The sequence below is a fragment of the Xyrauchen texanus genome, chromosome 2 (genome assembly GCF_025860055.1).
Source record: "Xyrauchen texanus isolate HMW12.3.18 chromosome 2, RBS_HiC_50CHRs, whole genome shotgun sequence".
NCBI classification, from domain to species: domain Eukaryota; kingdom Metazoa; phylum Chordata; class Actinopteri; order Cypriniformes; family Catostomidae; genus Xyrauchen; species Xyrauchen texanus.
Window position 1 is genome coordinate 22,769,694 of NC_068277.1, and position 17,214 is coordinate 22,786,907.

Consider the following 17,214-nt stretch of genomic DNA (forward strand, 5'->3'; position numbering starts at 1 on the left):
AAGAGACATGGATGTCATGCTGAGACGCGGTGGAATAATTATCTACATGGGCTTTTTGGTGTGGACAACATGTTCAGCAGCACCAATGCAGTGTCACTTCAACTCTCAAGGTGAGACATGTGTACACACTTCTCATAGCTTTAATCATTAGGTGCGCTTGTGGACCAAGGCTTCCAGAATGCTTGATCATATAAGTTAGGAAGCTACATGTAGTGATCTGCATTAAAAATACTCTAAATTCCCTCTTAACAGCTCTGTGTGAGTATGAAGGGAAGCAGTACTCTATGGGAGAGAGCTGGATGGAGCAGGGCTGTGTGCAGTGCACCTGCCTGCACCCCATGGGAGTGGGATGCTGCGAGACGTAAGAACAGTAACACATCTCGTTTCCATTTAAATTATACATATAAACCAACCATATGAATGATAATTTAGAGTATGATGATTTGATCCATTGAGAATGGAAGCTAATGGAAGTAGTTTACTTTGATATGTTTTCCCCAAAATATATTCAACATAAAGCGCTCATTTACAGTGTCCATCGGCCTGTGGACTTCCCTCCCTGGTGTGAAGTTCGAGTTGAATCTCTGACTTGTCAGGTCACACTGGTGATGACATCTGATCCTCGTCTGCTCTGCATTCCTGGAGAAGAGAACAACATTGACCCAATACATGGAGCCATGAACATGCTGGCAGGTTAGCGATGAGGGATCGCAGATCACCAGCCTGTCTCACTTTTATCTGTGAGATGGGATATTACTCCTTCTATAACACAATTATAATACAAAACTGTATTCACAAAACAACAATTTCCATTTAAGCTGCCAAAATTTGCTGTTAAAGGAAGCAAGGAAGTAATCTGGCAGGTACAGCTTGAGTCCTGTGTTTGAATGATGTATTGAAGCGAAGGTCAATTAAATAATCTTTACATTTTTATTGAAGGTTGTGTATGAATGTGTTCATATTCTAACATGTTATTATTAAGTAATTACATCAATATAACAAAAGTTATTAGCATTGCTTGTCCTTTCTTTGTCTTTTACAGTCTGATTTTTACTTCCATACTAGGGTGACAACCCTCTGCTTCAACACCTCAATTGTCTAGATGTCTCTGAAAACAAACCCATTAGGAAGCATAAGCTTCACTACAACCTGAAATAATTTGAGAAGAAAGCTTGCTAAGATTGATAATTTTAGGCAACATTGCCAAAGCTTTTCCTTCATTTATACACTATTGTAAATAAACATCTTAAAGTTTAGTAATATATGTAACTGTTAATCTCATTTGTTCCTTATGTTACAATGTTTACTCAAATAAAGATGTATAGAAAAAGGCTGCTCAGAGATTTTTACATGCAAAATAGCCTGAAATAGAGTAATTCATATAAAATAGAAACTGTTTTTAATTATGGTTTAAAGCATAAGACTAACATATACAATAAATATATAAATTTTTACGTTATATGAGATAATGAAGCCTTTTTGTCAAGGTTGAAATGTTAATAAGTTGCTTAAATAAATAATTATGACCTCAATGCACTGTAAAACATAAAAATGAATAAAATATCTCCAAATATAAGCTACCTTTTAATATGGAACAAATGGCTAAAAAAATCTTTAGTTTTATGATCTCACAACATAAACACACACAACTCAAATGTTTATGCTGTTTGTCCCTGTGAACTGGGAAACATATGAAGCTAGCGTTGGATTGGTGGGGAGCACTTTGATTGGCAGGTCCCAACTGAAGGTGTCCACATCCACATGCTCTGCCCCTGTCCAGATGGTGACCTCTGACTTATTCTGCAGAACCACAGGTGCCTCCACCGGCTCCCTCGCTGTGACAAACTCAAAATGAAGACGCCAACTTAACGTCACTGTGTTGGAGAGATTAAAAACATAATACAGAATAAGAATGATTCCTTACCAATGTCTTGTGAGGTCTTGAGCAGGCCTATTTAAAATCCCTATTTATAGTAAAGATGGGATTTCTAGGATGCTGGTTAAACTGCCGGTGACTGATTAGAGATTGATTCAATAACAACCAATACCAATAAATTAGGGGGAAAAAAGAATATCGATTAATAATCAATATGGTCATGATACATAGTTCATCACTATTAAAACTCCAAGTAAAGTCATTTTTACAACACACATCGTTTCAAAGCAGCTTTACAGGAAATCATACATTAACAAAAAATAAACTGTAATATCTATAAAGTCTTAGAGTGATCATTGTGTAGTTTGATTAAATATGATTGTAAATTGTGTATAAAAATGAATTAATAAAATTTTATTTAGAAACCCTGTGATGCATTGTCCTTTGTTAGTTGGCCGATGAATGCTTTTGCTGGCAATTAAATGATAGACTATGTATTCCATTTCAAGAATGTAGTCCATCAAAAGACAAATGTGATGCATCGCAGTTCAACCTGCAGGTCATTTCGGTGGGGTCCATCCTAAATCCAAGGTTCAGGCAGTGGCATATGAATTAGTATCCCTAGGATCAAAATGTGGCTTCTTAAACAGTTTGATAACTGCCATTTTAAAGTTTCTTGGGACATGACCTAAGGATAGTGATGAGTTAATAATATTAAAAAGAGGTTCTGAGATTACTGGGAATAGCTCTTTTAAGAGCTTAGTTGGTATTGGATCTAACATACATAACAGCTGTTCATGACCTATGACAGCAAAGGATTGAAGCTGCTCGTGAACAAAATTATGAGACACTGTTTTCTGAAGTACTGTGACAGACGATTGCATAGTTCCAATTTTATTCATTAAAAGTCATTACTATTGTGCTGCGATGGAATATCTGGTTCAGTTGAGGCTTTATTCCTAACCAATTTAGCCACAGTACTGAATAAACATCTAGGATTGTTGTGGTTATTTTCTATGAGTTTGCTAAAATATGCTGACCTGGCAGCTTTTACTGCCTGTCTGAAACTATTAAGAGTGCTAGAGAAGACTGTATTTATACTTTCTGTTATTACATCAAGTTCTTTTAGATCTTTTGAATTACTAAGTATATGAGACAATTCTGGAAGATTATTAGTGAAGCTATCTTTAGTGGTCGAAAGAATAGTTCTACCTGAATGATAGAATGGTGTAGATTGAGTGTTATTAGCTGATTGCAAAAAACAAGAAATTAAGTAATGATTTTAAAACAGAATTTCTATAGTATCAACATCAACTCCATATGACAGAATTAAATCTAGTGTATGATTATGGCATTGAGTTAGTCCTGTCTCTTATTGTCTGACTCGAGAGTTGCAAATATCGATAAATGCTAATCCCAATGTGTCATTTTCATTATCTATGTGAATGTTGAAGTCACCAACAATTAAAGCTTGATCTACATTAACTACTAGATCTAATAGAAATTTGCAAATTCACCAAGGAAACCAAAATAAGACCCGGGTGATCTATATACTGAAGCAAAAGACGACAGAGATTTTTTATTTATATCTGACGGTGTCATATTAAGCATTATTAGTTCAAAAGACTTAAACGTATATCCTGTCCTCTGAGTAACACCAAAAACGTCACTGTAAATTGTAGCGAAACCTCCTCCTCGACCCTTCAGATGAGGCTCATGTTTATAACAATAACCTGGGGGACTCATTTAAACTAATATATTCATCTGGTTTAAGCCAATTAAGCATCCAAACAATGATCTGAATTAATTTAATTTACAATTAGTGCTTTGGTAGAAAGAGATCGAATGTTTAGTAGCCCTACCTTTATATGATGTTTATCTTCATTGTTAGTTTTTTTCCAAGTTTGACTCTCATCAAATTTTTTCTAAATTATTTAGTGAGAGTTTTATGTTTGGTAGTTTGTGGAACAGACACAGTCTCTATGTGATATCTAGGTAATACAGTCTGTATGTGTTTTAGTTTATGTGAACTGTGTGACGTCTCAGACATTCAGATTAACCAGTCTGTCTACTTTCTGACCTGGGCCCCAGTTAGTTAAATACTATCATTATTAAGACTATGAGCCAAATTACTTGAGGAGAGTGGCACCATCCCTGGAAGGATGGAGTCCGACTCTCTTTAGCAGATCAAGTCTGCCCCAAAAACTCTTCTAATTGTCTCTAAATCCTATGCTATTCTCCAGACACCACTCATACATCCAGCCAGTCAGTGACACTTATCTACTATAAACCTCATCACCATGACAAGTTTTTGACATAGTTTTTGCAAGTTCAAACACATATTTAACATTATTTCTAGTGATCTCTGACTGGCAATGCTGGACATCATTAGTGCCGACATGAATAACAATTTTAGAAAATCTACGTTTGGCATTAGCCGGCACTTGTACATTTTATCTGATGTCAGATGCTCTGGCACCTGAAATGCATTTAATAATAGTGTCTGGATTCTCTATTTCCACATTCCTTACACTAGAATCACCAATTATTAAAACTTTTTCAACATGATTCTCAGTGGGTGCATCACTGAGTGGGGAGAATCAATTAGAACCCTAACAGGAATGGGAGAGTGGTGTCGCTTTGCTGAGCGAGTATGCCACTGAGACGTCACCCAATCGCCCTGCTGCAGAGGCTCTTCAGTCAGAACCAAAGTGTATGTGTTGCTCGCTGTACTACCAGCATCCGAAACAGTATCTACTGGCTTCTCTTTCTCACTGACCACCACATTTATCACATGTAAATTCCTCACTGCTGATGGAAGAAGCTATAGTAAAAATGTGACATTTAATAAAGGAAGCAATAACATGAGCAGAAGCAATGACCTATGTTGTTCATCTTGAAATGTTGTGACTTTTCCTCAATTAGAGTCATGAACATGCATGCAAAGTGTGGAGACCCTGATGTGTTGTAAAATGTGTGTACAAACTTTCTATTACGATTATGATATTTGTGGGTAACTTTGACCTGCATACTTTTATGTTCAAACGCAGCCACACAGAACCAAAATAAAACTTTGACATATGTCATGTTGGCTCTCACTACATGTGAATCTAAAATGGAGCTTCTCCACCCTTCTTTTCAGTATGGTAACAGATTTTGTCAGACACAGATGGTAAAAATTAGCTCTCGTTTTCATTTTCAAGCTATTAGAAATACTAGTTAACCTATTTTGTTCTCCTTGAAATTGTGTGACTTTCCCTCATTTAGGGTCATGAACATGCATGCAAAGTGTGGACACACTGATGTTTTGTGGAATGTGTGTACATAATTTCAATTATGATTATGATGTTTGCGGATCAATTTGACCTGCATATACTTTCATGTTCAAACTAAGTTTATATATCATATTTTCTAAATTATTTTAATTTTTTTTGTAATATGTGACAAGTCATAAAATTTAAACCTTACTATTTTAACCTGGTTCATTGCTGTTTTTAATTGTATTTAAACTGTGTGGATCAATTTGTTTCCAACAAAATGAGTGTCAAAATAGTATACATTTCATTTGTTCACCGTTATTTCAGTCTCTGACAGGCCACAATAAATCTTTTCTGTTTTTAAATGATTCTTTTCTGTTTTTCATATTGTTATCTTTGGTGAAAAACATTGAAATCAATTAGGGTTAATTTGACACCTACTATAAAGGATGTACCCCTTTTTTTTTTTTTTTTTTTTTAAATAATATGAGATTTAAAAGAGCCTTTTTATTCAACACGCATTGTACTTCCACACACAATCACTCACATGGGCATCTGCGTGACATGGTGATCATGTCCAGAGCTCTTTTAATGGTCTAGTGTCCTCTCCTGCTGCCTTCATCCTCCTCCAGGAAGGGGTTTGAGGGAGCCACCTCATCCTGGGGGAATGGTGGCTCTGTCATGCCTACAAGAGATGCCAGCATAAACCTCTCTCCTGTAATATCAGAGAAACAGTCCTTTGTGTACAACATCAAATCAAGCAAAAAGGTATGGTGAGCCTCAAACTTTTCTAAAAAGTACTTGGGTTCAGAACAAATCTGGGACATTAGAATATTGATGTGATTTCTGATGCATGCGATACAAAAGAAAATAGCATGTTTAATCTTTTTTTCAATTTAAATAAAATAAATAATTCATTTAAATAAACGTAATTGTATTCAAGATTATTTTTGCTGGCTCTTATTTATCTGCCTAAACAACTGAAACTGAACAGTGGTCTTGGACTTATATTGACATATCAGCATGGATGCAACATGGAAACAAAAACTTACAGTTAGCGATAGCATTATAGAAATACCCTATTTGCAGAGTCACTCGTGGTCAATTTATTCCACAACCCCAAAATGTCCTATAATAGGGGCTTACCAAGATAAAGTGAATTGTAATCAGGTGGTCATTAGATCTCAACATGGTGGTGATCACCCTTATGTAAAATAAAACAGCCTTACCCAGGCCACTGTGACCGGAGTCCTCATTTCATGCGAGTATCCATCATTTGAAACTTCAAAAGAATTATTATTTCTTTAAGTGTACAACATTTTCAAGTGGAAAAAAATTCCTTGGTGCACCTTTAAAGCCTGCTGGAAATTATCCTCAAACTGCTTTGCATGAAAACCTGAAAGGGAAAACCTATACAAAGAAAACCATGTGTGCAACCTACCATAGAGCACTAGAACTCTGAAAGGGACACGCAGTAACTTGATGGGTGAGTTGAACCGCTGGCAGACATTTGTAAGCTTGTACACATATTTCACTGCCAGATCCCGAAAACTCGGCGGACCATCAGTGGGAACAACCTCAAAAAAAAACATTATGGTATACTAGGTTGAAAAAAAACCTTGTACATGTGTGGAATATTATTGTTGGCTGTCTCCTGTAGTTCAGAATGATATTAAAAAGGCTTAATGTGCAATTACATGAATGTACAGCTGAACTGTGGCCAGTTGACTGTTGGTTCTTTGCCATAAACCAGTTTTCAGTGGACAATCAACACTATCTGGTCATGTGGGATTGGTCTTTTTTCAAACTGATTAAGGGACTCACTTCAGTTTCTATTCCTGATGTTTTGAAGTTATAAATACATTCACAATGTACGAAAAACAAATTGAAACGCATCATCTAGACCAGTGTTTCTCAACTGGTGGGTCGCAGGTCTGTTCGGATAGGGTTGCAGACAGAAGGTAAAAAGCAATTCCAGGGTTCTCTCTTCATTGAAAATTTTTGGCGGCCACTGATGTGACATTTCAGGAAGCCGGGGCAAATTTAATAATGATCTCACATCCATAGCTTTATACACACTATATATGTTTCTAATCAGCAATGTGATATTTTCGCTGTGCGGTTGAAGCCTGGTTTTCAGGTGAGGGTGGCGTGAGCAATCTCAAAACCACTCGTGCCAATGATCTGCTCTGCTCTGCTGTAACATATTTTATCTTTGGAGCATGTCAACTGGGCTTCCATCGATACCACGATGCAGACCACAAAAACAATGCGACCCGTTTCAATTTTAGTAGGAATTTTACAAACCTCTCACACAGTAGACAGCCCTGACATTATAAACATCACTGAGGAAAAAAAGTGCAACAGTGTTTTTCAAATCACATCATCACCCTTAAAATATATCACAATTTCACAATAGTAACAGTAACTGAGGTATATTGAGAAAAATGTAATAGTTTAATATTAAATAAAGACTTATGGACAAAGTTTTCCTCTCATGTAATATATGTTATGTTTGAATGATGTTCGATATTAGGAAATAAACGTGATACTAAATATAGTAGGCTCATATACACAAAAAAAGCTCATCAACTATTAAAAGGGGTGAGATAAAACTTCCCGTATCTTTTGTTGTTGAAATCAACAACCATGAACAAAACTATGCAAAATGAAAGAAAATGCCACCTAGGCTACATTAAATACAGGTTACGTTTTTCACTATGCTGGGTCGCCACTTGATGTCCAATGTAAAATATGGGCCCAAAAGCAAACCAAATTGAGAGCTACTGATCTAGACCAGAAGTGATTGAATCTATGTCTGAAGAAGTTATAGTCAGTCTCTTACAGGTTTTGCTCTCTCCAGGGTCCAATCAGAGGTCACAGAACAAGATCTTTTGTGGCGTGTTAAGCACAAACTGCCTTCGTTCACCTGGATAAACAATGGATAAATCAAGAAATAAATACATACTGGAGTGGTTTGGCACTAGGGGTGGGAGATATGACCAAAATCTTATATCGTGATACAAGTAATTTCTTATCACGATAACGATATACAGTATATATCACGATATAGTAAAAGTTTTCTGGAAAGTCAATAACAATTGGTTTATTTATAAATAACCATATTGTAAAGACTATTTTTGGAATTCCAATCAGTGAATTAAATACTTAAATTATAAATTAAAACTACTTACTCTTAATTTGGAACAAGACAAGCAATGACAAAGTAAAAAAATTTAAAGTAAATTAATGAATAAAAATCAACTTGTTTTAAAAAATCAACTTTATCAAAATGCTAAATATAATAGTATGCCACATTTCAGATTAAATTCTGGTTGACAAATATAAATATTATAATAAACTTATATCGCGATATACACAATATGATAAAATCTCTGCCGATTGACACTTTATATTGTCGCCACGATGTACACTCACCTAAAGGATTATTAGGAACACCTGTTAAATTTCTCATTAATGCAATTATCTAATCAACCAATCACATGGCAGTTGCTTCAATGCATTTAGGGGTGTGGTCAGAATGGGAACGAAAGGTGATTTAAGCAATTTTGAGCGTGGCATGGTTGTTGGTGCCAGACGGGCCGGTCTGAGTATTTCACAGTCTGCTCAGTTACTGGGATTTTCACACACAACCATTTCTAGGGTTTACAAAGAATGGTGTGAAAAGGGAAAAACATCCAGTATGCGGCAGTCCTGTGGGCGAAAATGCCTTGTTGATGCTAGAGGTCAGAGGAGAATGGGCCGACTGATTCAAGCTGATAGAAGAGCAACTTTGCCTGAAATAACCACTCGTTACAACCGAGGTATGCAGCAAAGCATTTGTGAAGCCACAACACGCACAACCTTGAGGAGGATGGGCTACAACAGCAGAAGACCCCACCGGGTACCACTCATCTCCACTACAAATAGGAAAAAGAGGCTACAATTTGCAAGAGCTCACCAAAATTGGACAGTTGAAGACTGGAAAAATGTTGCCTGGTCTGATGAGTCTCGATTTCTGTTGAGACATTCAGATGGTAGAGTCAGAATTTGGCGTAAACAGAATGAGAACATGGATCCATCATGTCTTGTTACCACTGTGCAGGCTGTAATGGTGTGGGGGATGTTTTCTTGGCACACTTTAGGCCCCTTAGTGCCAATTGGGGATCGTTTAAATGCCATGGCCTACCTGAGCATTGTTTCTGACCATGTCCATCCCTTTATGGCCACCATGTACCCATCCTCTGATGGCTACTTCCAGCTAGGGTTGTGCCGATGGACGATATCATCGTCCATCGTGATGGCTGACCAACATCACGATGTAGAGCCACCATCGTGATGCCACGCCCCCTTTTGCGAGTCTTGCTAGTGTGACTCACTAATCCTAGTCTCTTCTATAGTTAACCTAAAAACTTTGCAGGGATTGCTCTGTAAATTAAATTGAGAATATAACTAATGCATATATGCCATTTTAAATACTGTAGTATATGCCAGAGACGTGACGTGTTAGTCTGTGAAAATACCGTGTCAGGCAGGCTACACAAATATTGATCTTGACATTGTTAGCTTCTTGTCTTTTTTTACATGTCTTACACTGTACATTTAGATTAAAATATTTTATGTTGTAGGCTACAAGAAAATAACCTTTATTAATTAATTATTAGTAGTTGTAGTGTCTCAGAAAATCTTGCTCATTGTCACATAGCTCTTGTATACACTGAAGCGGCAGTTTAAGATAAACCCAGACCAGCGAACGTCAAATAACTTTTGTCTGGTTAATACTTTTAAAGAAAAATTTCCTTGGCCATAAATCCATAATGTCAAATCAAATGAAAGAAACAAGGTGAATATGAATAACACACATTTATTAAAACATAGAAGAACAACAAATAAAGAACATGAAAACGGGTACAACACTCAGACCGCCTCCAGTTGGGAGAGGAGATCCTTCCTGGGGGGAAGCTTCCATGGATTGCCTGACAGAAGTCTTAGCAACAAAGGAAACCATGGTCTGGCTGGCCATCGTGGTGCCACGAATAGTACTCTGTGCTTGCACAGGGAGATCCTGTGTAACGCCTCCCATAACAGAGGGATAGGTGGGAACGCATATAGTAGGCAGTTCGGCCATTCGTGAGCCAGTGCATCCTGGCCCAAGGGGCTGGACACTTCTGTCCTTGCGAACCATAGACGACAGTGAGTGGTCATCTCCGAAGCAAAAATATCTACCTCTGCTCTTCCAAATCGAAGCCAGATCTCCTGCACAACATCTGGATGAAGTCTCCATTCTCCTGGATGTACCAGATCCCTGGAAAGAGCATCCGCTGTCTGGTTGCATGCTCCTGAAATATGAGCTGCCCTCAGTGAAGCGAGTCGCGGCTGGCACCATATCAGGATCTCGTGCGTAAGCTGTAGAGACCTGCGGGATTTCGTGCCGCCCTGGTGGTTTAGATGGAACACTGTTGAGGTATTGTCGGACCGAACGATAACATGGCGGCCTGCCAGGACGGGCATGAAATACTTTAATGCCATGAATACTGCACGTAGTTCCAGAAGGTTGATATGTTCGGTTGTCTGGGTCGGTGTCCAGTGCCCGCAAATACCCCTCTGGTTCCATGTTGCCCTCCACCCTGTGAGGGAAGCATCGGTTGTGACCAACTCCCGTCGAGAGGGAACCACACCCAGGGGCACTCCTATCTTCAACAACTCCACCGGCCTCCACCACCTCAATGCCCGTAAGCAACGGTGAGAAATTACAATCAGTCGATGGCGATGTTTGGTGGGCTCTAGTTGCAAACTGTTGTTCCACAACTGAAGTGGTCTGAGGTGGAGTAAACCTAGGGGAATCACCACTGTAGCAGCAGTTAACATCCCTATTAGTCATAGGACTACCTGGTACTGTAAAGAGACACCCGGGCGAAAGCGAGCCAAGAGTTGTAGAATGTTCATCACACGTTCTTGAGACAGGGAGGCAGACATTAGGCGAGAATTCATGGTTATTCCTATGAACGTAGTGGTCTGTGTTGGATTCAGACAGCTCTTTTTCTCGTTCACAGAAAACCCCAACTTCTGCACATGTCTCAAAAGCAGTCTGGAGTCTTGCACAGTCTGCTGTTTTGTAGGGTCGTCCAGATAAGGCATAATACGCATACCTCTCATCCAAAGAGGAGACAGAGCTGCGCTCACACACCTTGTGAAGACACGAGGAGCAAGGGAATGACCGAAAGGTAGAACCTTGAACTGGTAGGCTTGATTCAGGAAACTGAAACGCAGAAACTTTCTGTGATGAACAGCAATTGGGATGTGAAAGTATGCATTTTTCAGGTCGACACTTACAAACCAATCGTCTGCTGCCACAGCCCGAAGAACGTCGGCTGTGCGAAGCATTCGAAAAAGGAAGGACCTTCAGGAACAAATTCAGATGCCTCAAATCGAGAATTGGGCGGAAACCACCGTCCTTCTTCGGAACAAGAAAATATGTTGATTAAAACCCCTCTTCCTGAACTAGGGGATGAACATTTTCTATGGCTCCCTTCTGTAACAGTGACCGAATTTACAGAGAGAGGGCCATTGAACAAACTGCATTTTTGACAACCGTAGGAACGATTCTTGAAAATCTGGGAGGCCGGCGTCGGAACTGTAGAGTATATCCCCTGCTCAGAGTCGTCATGAGTCTCGATTTCTGTTGAGACATTCAGATGGTAGAGTCAGAATTTGGCGTAAACAGAATGAGAACATGGATCCATCATGTCTTGTTACCACTGTGCAGGCTGTAATGGTGTGGGGGATGTTTTCTTGGCACACTTTAGGCCCCTTAGTGCCAATTGGGGATCGTTTAAATGCCATGGCCTACCTGAGCATTGTTTCTGACCATGTCCATCCCTTTATGGCCACCATGTACCCATCCTCTGATGGCTACTTCCAGCTAGGGTTGTGCCGATGGACGATATCATCGTCCATCGTGATGGCTGACCAACATCACGATGTAGAGCCACCATCGTGATGCCACGCCCCTTTTGCGAGTCTTGCTAGTGTGACTCACTAATCCTAGTCTCTTCTATAGTTAACCTAAAAACTTTGCAGGGATTGCTCTGTAAATTAAATTGAGAATATAACTAATGCATATATGCCATTTTAAATACTGTAGTATATGCCAGAGGCGTGACGTGTTAGTCTGTGAAAATACCGTGTCAGGCAGGCTACACAAATATTGATCTTGACATTGTTAGCTTCTTGTCTTTTTTTACATGTCTTACACTGTACATTTAGATTAAAATATTTTATGTTGTAGGCTACAAGAAAATAACCTTTATTAATTAATTATTAGTAGTTGTAGTGTCTCAGAAAATCTTGCTCATTGTCACATAGCTCTTGTATACACTGAAGCGGCAGTTTAAGATAAACCCAGACCAGCTGAACGTCAAATAACTTTTGTCTGGTTAATACTTTTAAAGAAAAATTTCCTTGGCCATAAATCCATAATGTCAAATCAAATGAAAGAAACAAGGTGAATATGAATAACACACATTTATTAAAACATAGAAGAACAACAAATAAAGAACATGAAAACGGGTACAACACTCAGACCGAAACTCGGCATTAACATTTCACTTATAATTAGCAGCACAATTAACTTCAGCACAGGCTACAAAATAAATTATGTTATTTAAATATTGTAAAGTGGTCATATGAACTACACAAATGAACGTTTAAAAAATAATATGCAAAATCGAATAGCTCCGCAACGGATGGCAAAAAATGCGTAAAGAAGTCTAATATCTTTCACCATAGACCATGTTTAAATTTCGATGTTTCTGGCCAGAAATACCAACATATTCACTTTATCTGGTTTTAATAAGCTGCGGATTGGAGTAACTACACTACCCGCTGTGCTGAAGACCCGCTCTGATGGAGTACTGGTAGCACATATGCACAGATATTTCCGTGCTAATCTTGCCATGAACGGAAACCTTTTGTCGTTCGTTTTCCACCAAGTCAGCGGGTCCTCTTCCCCATCAATGGCCATTTCCTGCAGGTACATGGTCATTTCTGCCTCGACCTTTTGCTCATCAGTGAGTAAAATAACGAAATTATAGTTTTTAAGTTGAAAATAGTATTTATGTAAAGAGATATATTAAAATAAATAGTGCACAACACTTCTTAAGTGAAAGCTAAAAAAAAAAATGCTTCACGTGTCGTGCAACCTACTGATAAAGCGCCGACGAGTCATTAGTTGGGTTAGTAAAATAACAAAATTATAATTTTTCATATAATTTTTGAAAATTATATGAAATTATATAATCCCCCCCCACCGACGATATCATCGTCCATCGCGATGTTTTACTGTCAACATCGTCAACTGCCAATTTAGGGGACATTGCCCAGCCCTACTTCCAGCAGGATAATGCACCATGTCACAAAGCTCGAATCATTTCAAATTGGTTTCTTGAACATGACAATGAGTTCACTGTACTAAAATGGCCCCCACAGTCACCAGATCTCAACCCAATAGAGCATCTTTGGGATGTGGTGGAACGGGAGCTTCGTGCCCTGGATGTGTATCCCACAAATCTCCATCAACTGCAAGATGCTATCCTATCAATATGGGCCAACATTTCTAAAGAATGCTTTCAGCACCTTGTTGAATCAATGCCACGTAGAATTAAGGCAGTTCTGAAGGCGAAAGGGGGTCAAACACAGTATTAGTATGGTGTTCCTAATAATCCTTTAGGTGAGTGTATATCGTCATATCACCCAGCCCTATTTGGCACAATGGCTAAAACTCAGGCCTTGTAATCAGAAGGCCTCTACAGGTTTATTGTTCTTTCAATAAGAGCACTGTAAGTCACTCTGGCTAAAAGCCTCATCCAAATGACTATGTACTAACAGAAAAACTATTTCATCTCAGCAACATGGAATACTTTAAGAACCCCATGATCTAAATCTGCAATTACAGAAAGCTGAATAATTTAAGATAGCTCAAACAAACCATGTATGTTGTTTAGTCTAATCCTCACTCTTATTATTTTATACAGTACAATTAATGCCTTAACAGATTATTAACAGCATATGGATATAGGCAAAACAGCATGTTTGTGATCCCCTGACATCATAAGATTCTTTGTACCATCTTTTCATATGCTCTAACAGCTCTGTCTTGACTTTGAGCATTTCTAAAGTCACCCCTATAGCAAATGAAATGCAGTACAATGGTCTGACTGTCTAAATTGAGCAGTAGTGTCTACATAACGCTTCAAGGCACGAACAGGACACAAAAGTTGAGCACTTGAATCAGACCCTGAAGAAGTCTGAAAAGAGGCCAGTTCAATGTGCTAGTTAATGAACTGAGGAAGAAGGACTTTTGGAAGAAAAGAAGGATTGGGTCGTAGGACCACCCCGGAGTCATCCGGCAACCAACGCAAGCACAATTCGCTAACAGACAGTGCGTGCAACTCACTGACTCGTTTCGCAGAGGCAATAGCCAACAAAAAGGCAGTCTTCAAGGTTAAACATTTCACGTCAATGCTTTGCAAGGGCTCAAACTGGGATGAGCAAAGGAATGCAAGCACGAGTGTCGAATCCCACACGGGAAAGTGAGGATTCCGAGCAGGCTTAAGACGGTGTGCGCCCTTCAGAAAACTGCAGACAAGACTGTGAGATCCAAGAGAAGATCCACAAATTGGAACATGATATGCAGAAATGGCAGCGACATACACTTTCAACGTGGAAGCCGCTTTTCCCTCCTCCAGTAAATGTTGAAGAAAACTTAAGATCCTCGGAATGTCACACGTTGCAGGATCAAGCCCTTGCTTCTCACACCATGCAGAAAAAGCCTCCAACGGCCAGCATAGATCTGTCGTGTGGAAAAAGCCCTAGCATTGGAGATTGTGTGAATAACCGCAGGATTACAATCCTCCAGAGAAGGATTTAACCCAATGGCCAGACCCAAAGCTGCAGGCGAGCTGGATCTGGGTGCCAGACGCTGGCCTCCAGTTGGGAGAGGAGATCCTTCCTGGGGGGAAGCTTCCATGGATTGCCTGACAGAAGTCTTAGCAACAAAGGAAACCATGGTCTGGCTGGCCATCGTGGTGCCACGAATAGTACTCTGTGCTTGCACAGGGAGATCCTGTGTAACGCCTCCCATAACAGAGGGATAGGTGGGAACGCATATAGTAGGCAGTTCGGCCATTCGTGAGCCAGTGCATCCTGGCCCAAGGGGCTGGACACTTCTGTCCTTGCGAACCATAGACGACAGTGAGTGGTCATCTCCGAAGCAAAAATATCTACCTCTGCTCTTCCAAATCGAAGCCAGATCTCCTGCACAACATCTGGATGAAGTCTCCATTCTCCTGGATGTACCAGATCCCTGGAAAGAGCATCCGCTGTCTGGTTGCATGCTCCTGAAATATGAGCTGCCCTCAGTGAAGCGAGTCGCGGCTGGCACCATATCAGGATCTCGTGCGTAAGCTGTAGAGACCTCGCGGATTTCGTGCCGCCCTGGTGGTTTAGATGGAACACTGTTGAGGTATTGTCGGACCGAACGATAACATGGCGGCCTGCCAGGACGGGCATGAAATACTTTAATGCCATGAATACTGCACGTAGTTCCAGAAGGTTGATATGTTCGGTTGTCTGGGTCGGTGTCCAGTGCCCGCAAATACCCCTCTGGTTCCATGTTGCCCTCCACCCTGTGAGGGAAGCATCGGTTGTGACCAACTCCCGTCGAGAGGGAACCACACCCAGGGGCACTCCTATCTTCAACAACTCCACCGGCCTCCACCACCTCAATGCCCGTAAGCAACGGTGAGAAATTACAATCAGTCGATGGCGATGTTTGGTGGGCTCTAGTTGCAAACTGTTGTTCCACAACTGAAGTGGTCTGAGGTGGAGTAAACCTAGGGGAATCACCACTGTAGCAGCAGTTAACATCCCTATTAGTCATAGGACTACCTGGTACTGTAAAGAGACACCCGGCTAAAGCGAGCCAAGAGTTGTAGAATGTTCATCACACGTTCTTGAGACAGGGAGGCAGACATTAGGCGAGAATTCATGGTTATTCCTATGAACGTAGTGGTCTGTGTTGGATTCAGACAGCTCTTTTCTCGCTCACAGAAAACCCCAACTTCTGCACATGTCTCAAAAGCAGTCTGGAGTCTTGCACAGTCTGCTGTTTTGTAGGGTCGTCCAGATAAGGCATAATACGTATACCTCTCATCCAAAGAGGAGACAGAGCTGCGCTCACACACCTTGTGAAGACACGAGGAGCAAGGGAATGACCGAAAGGTAGAACCTTGAACTGGTAGGCTTGATTCAGGAAACTGAAACGCAGAAACTTTCTGTGATGAACAGCAATTGGGATGTGAAAGTATGCATTTTTCAGGTCGACACTTACAAACCAATCGTCTGCTGCCACAGCCCGAAGAACGTCGGCTGTGCGAAGCATTCGAAAAGGAAGGACCTTCAGGAACAAATTCAGATGCCTCAAATCGAGAATTGGGCGGAAACCACCGTCCTTCTTCGGAACAAGAAAATATGTTGATTAAAACCCCTCTTCCTGAACTAGGGGATGAACATTTTCTATGGCTCCCTTCTGTAACAGTGACCGAATTTACAGAGAGAGGGCCATTGAACAAACTGCATTTTTGACAACCGTAGGAACGATTCTTGAAAATCTGGGAGGCCGGCGTCGGAACTGTAGAGTATATCCCCTGCTCAGAGTCGTCAAAACCCAAGGGTCTGCGGTGTTGGTCCTCCAGTACTCTATCTGTTCTACTGAAAAACGATCGACCGCCGGCCTGTGAGTCTCAGGCTTTATGTGTGCGACTTTTAGTGGTCGCGGGGGGGCGCTGACGGGTTCCTCCTGGCAAATGCCGATGAGGTGGCCAAAAACTCTAGCATTCTCAGTAGCCCGAGGCCTTTGAGGGGGCTGTGACTGAGGTATAGCGTGCTGGTGGAAATATGGCTCTGGTGTGGCATAGCGATGTCGAGTCTGACCTGCTGGCATCCTAAAGGTAGGGTTGCGCTTTACCTGCATTAGTTGAAGAGTGGCCTCAGACAGCTTTACCCTCTTTTCCAAAAGTTCCG

At 40.4% G+C, this 17,214-nt stretch overlaps 1 protein-coding gene and 1 pseudogene across 1 annotated transcript; one reads left to right on the forward strand and one right to left on the reverse strand.

Moving 5' to 3' along the window:
- On the forward strand, nucleotides 1-1,864 carry LOC127662805 (prostate-associated microseminoprotein-like). The gene is made up of 3 exons (XM_052154157.1): nucleotides 1-110; nucleotides 253-361; nucleotides 533-1,864. Exons 1-3 carry the CDS (start codon nucleotides 8-10, stop codon nucleotides 696-698), a joined length of 378 nt encoding a protein of 125 aa, XP_052010117.1. The 5' UTR covers nucleotides 1-7; the 3' UTR covers nucleotides 699-1,864.
- Nucleotides 1,651-17,214, reverse strand: part of LOC127655099 (RAB6A-GEF complex partner protein 2-like) — a 20,260-nt pseudogene continuing 4,696 nt past the window's right edge.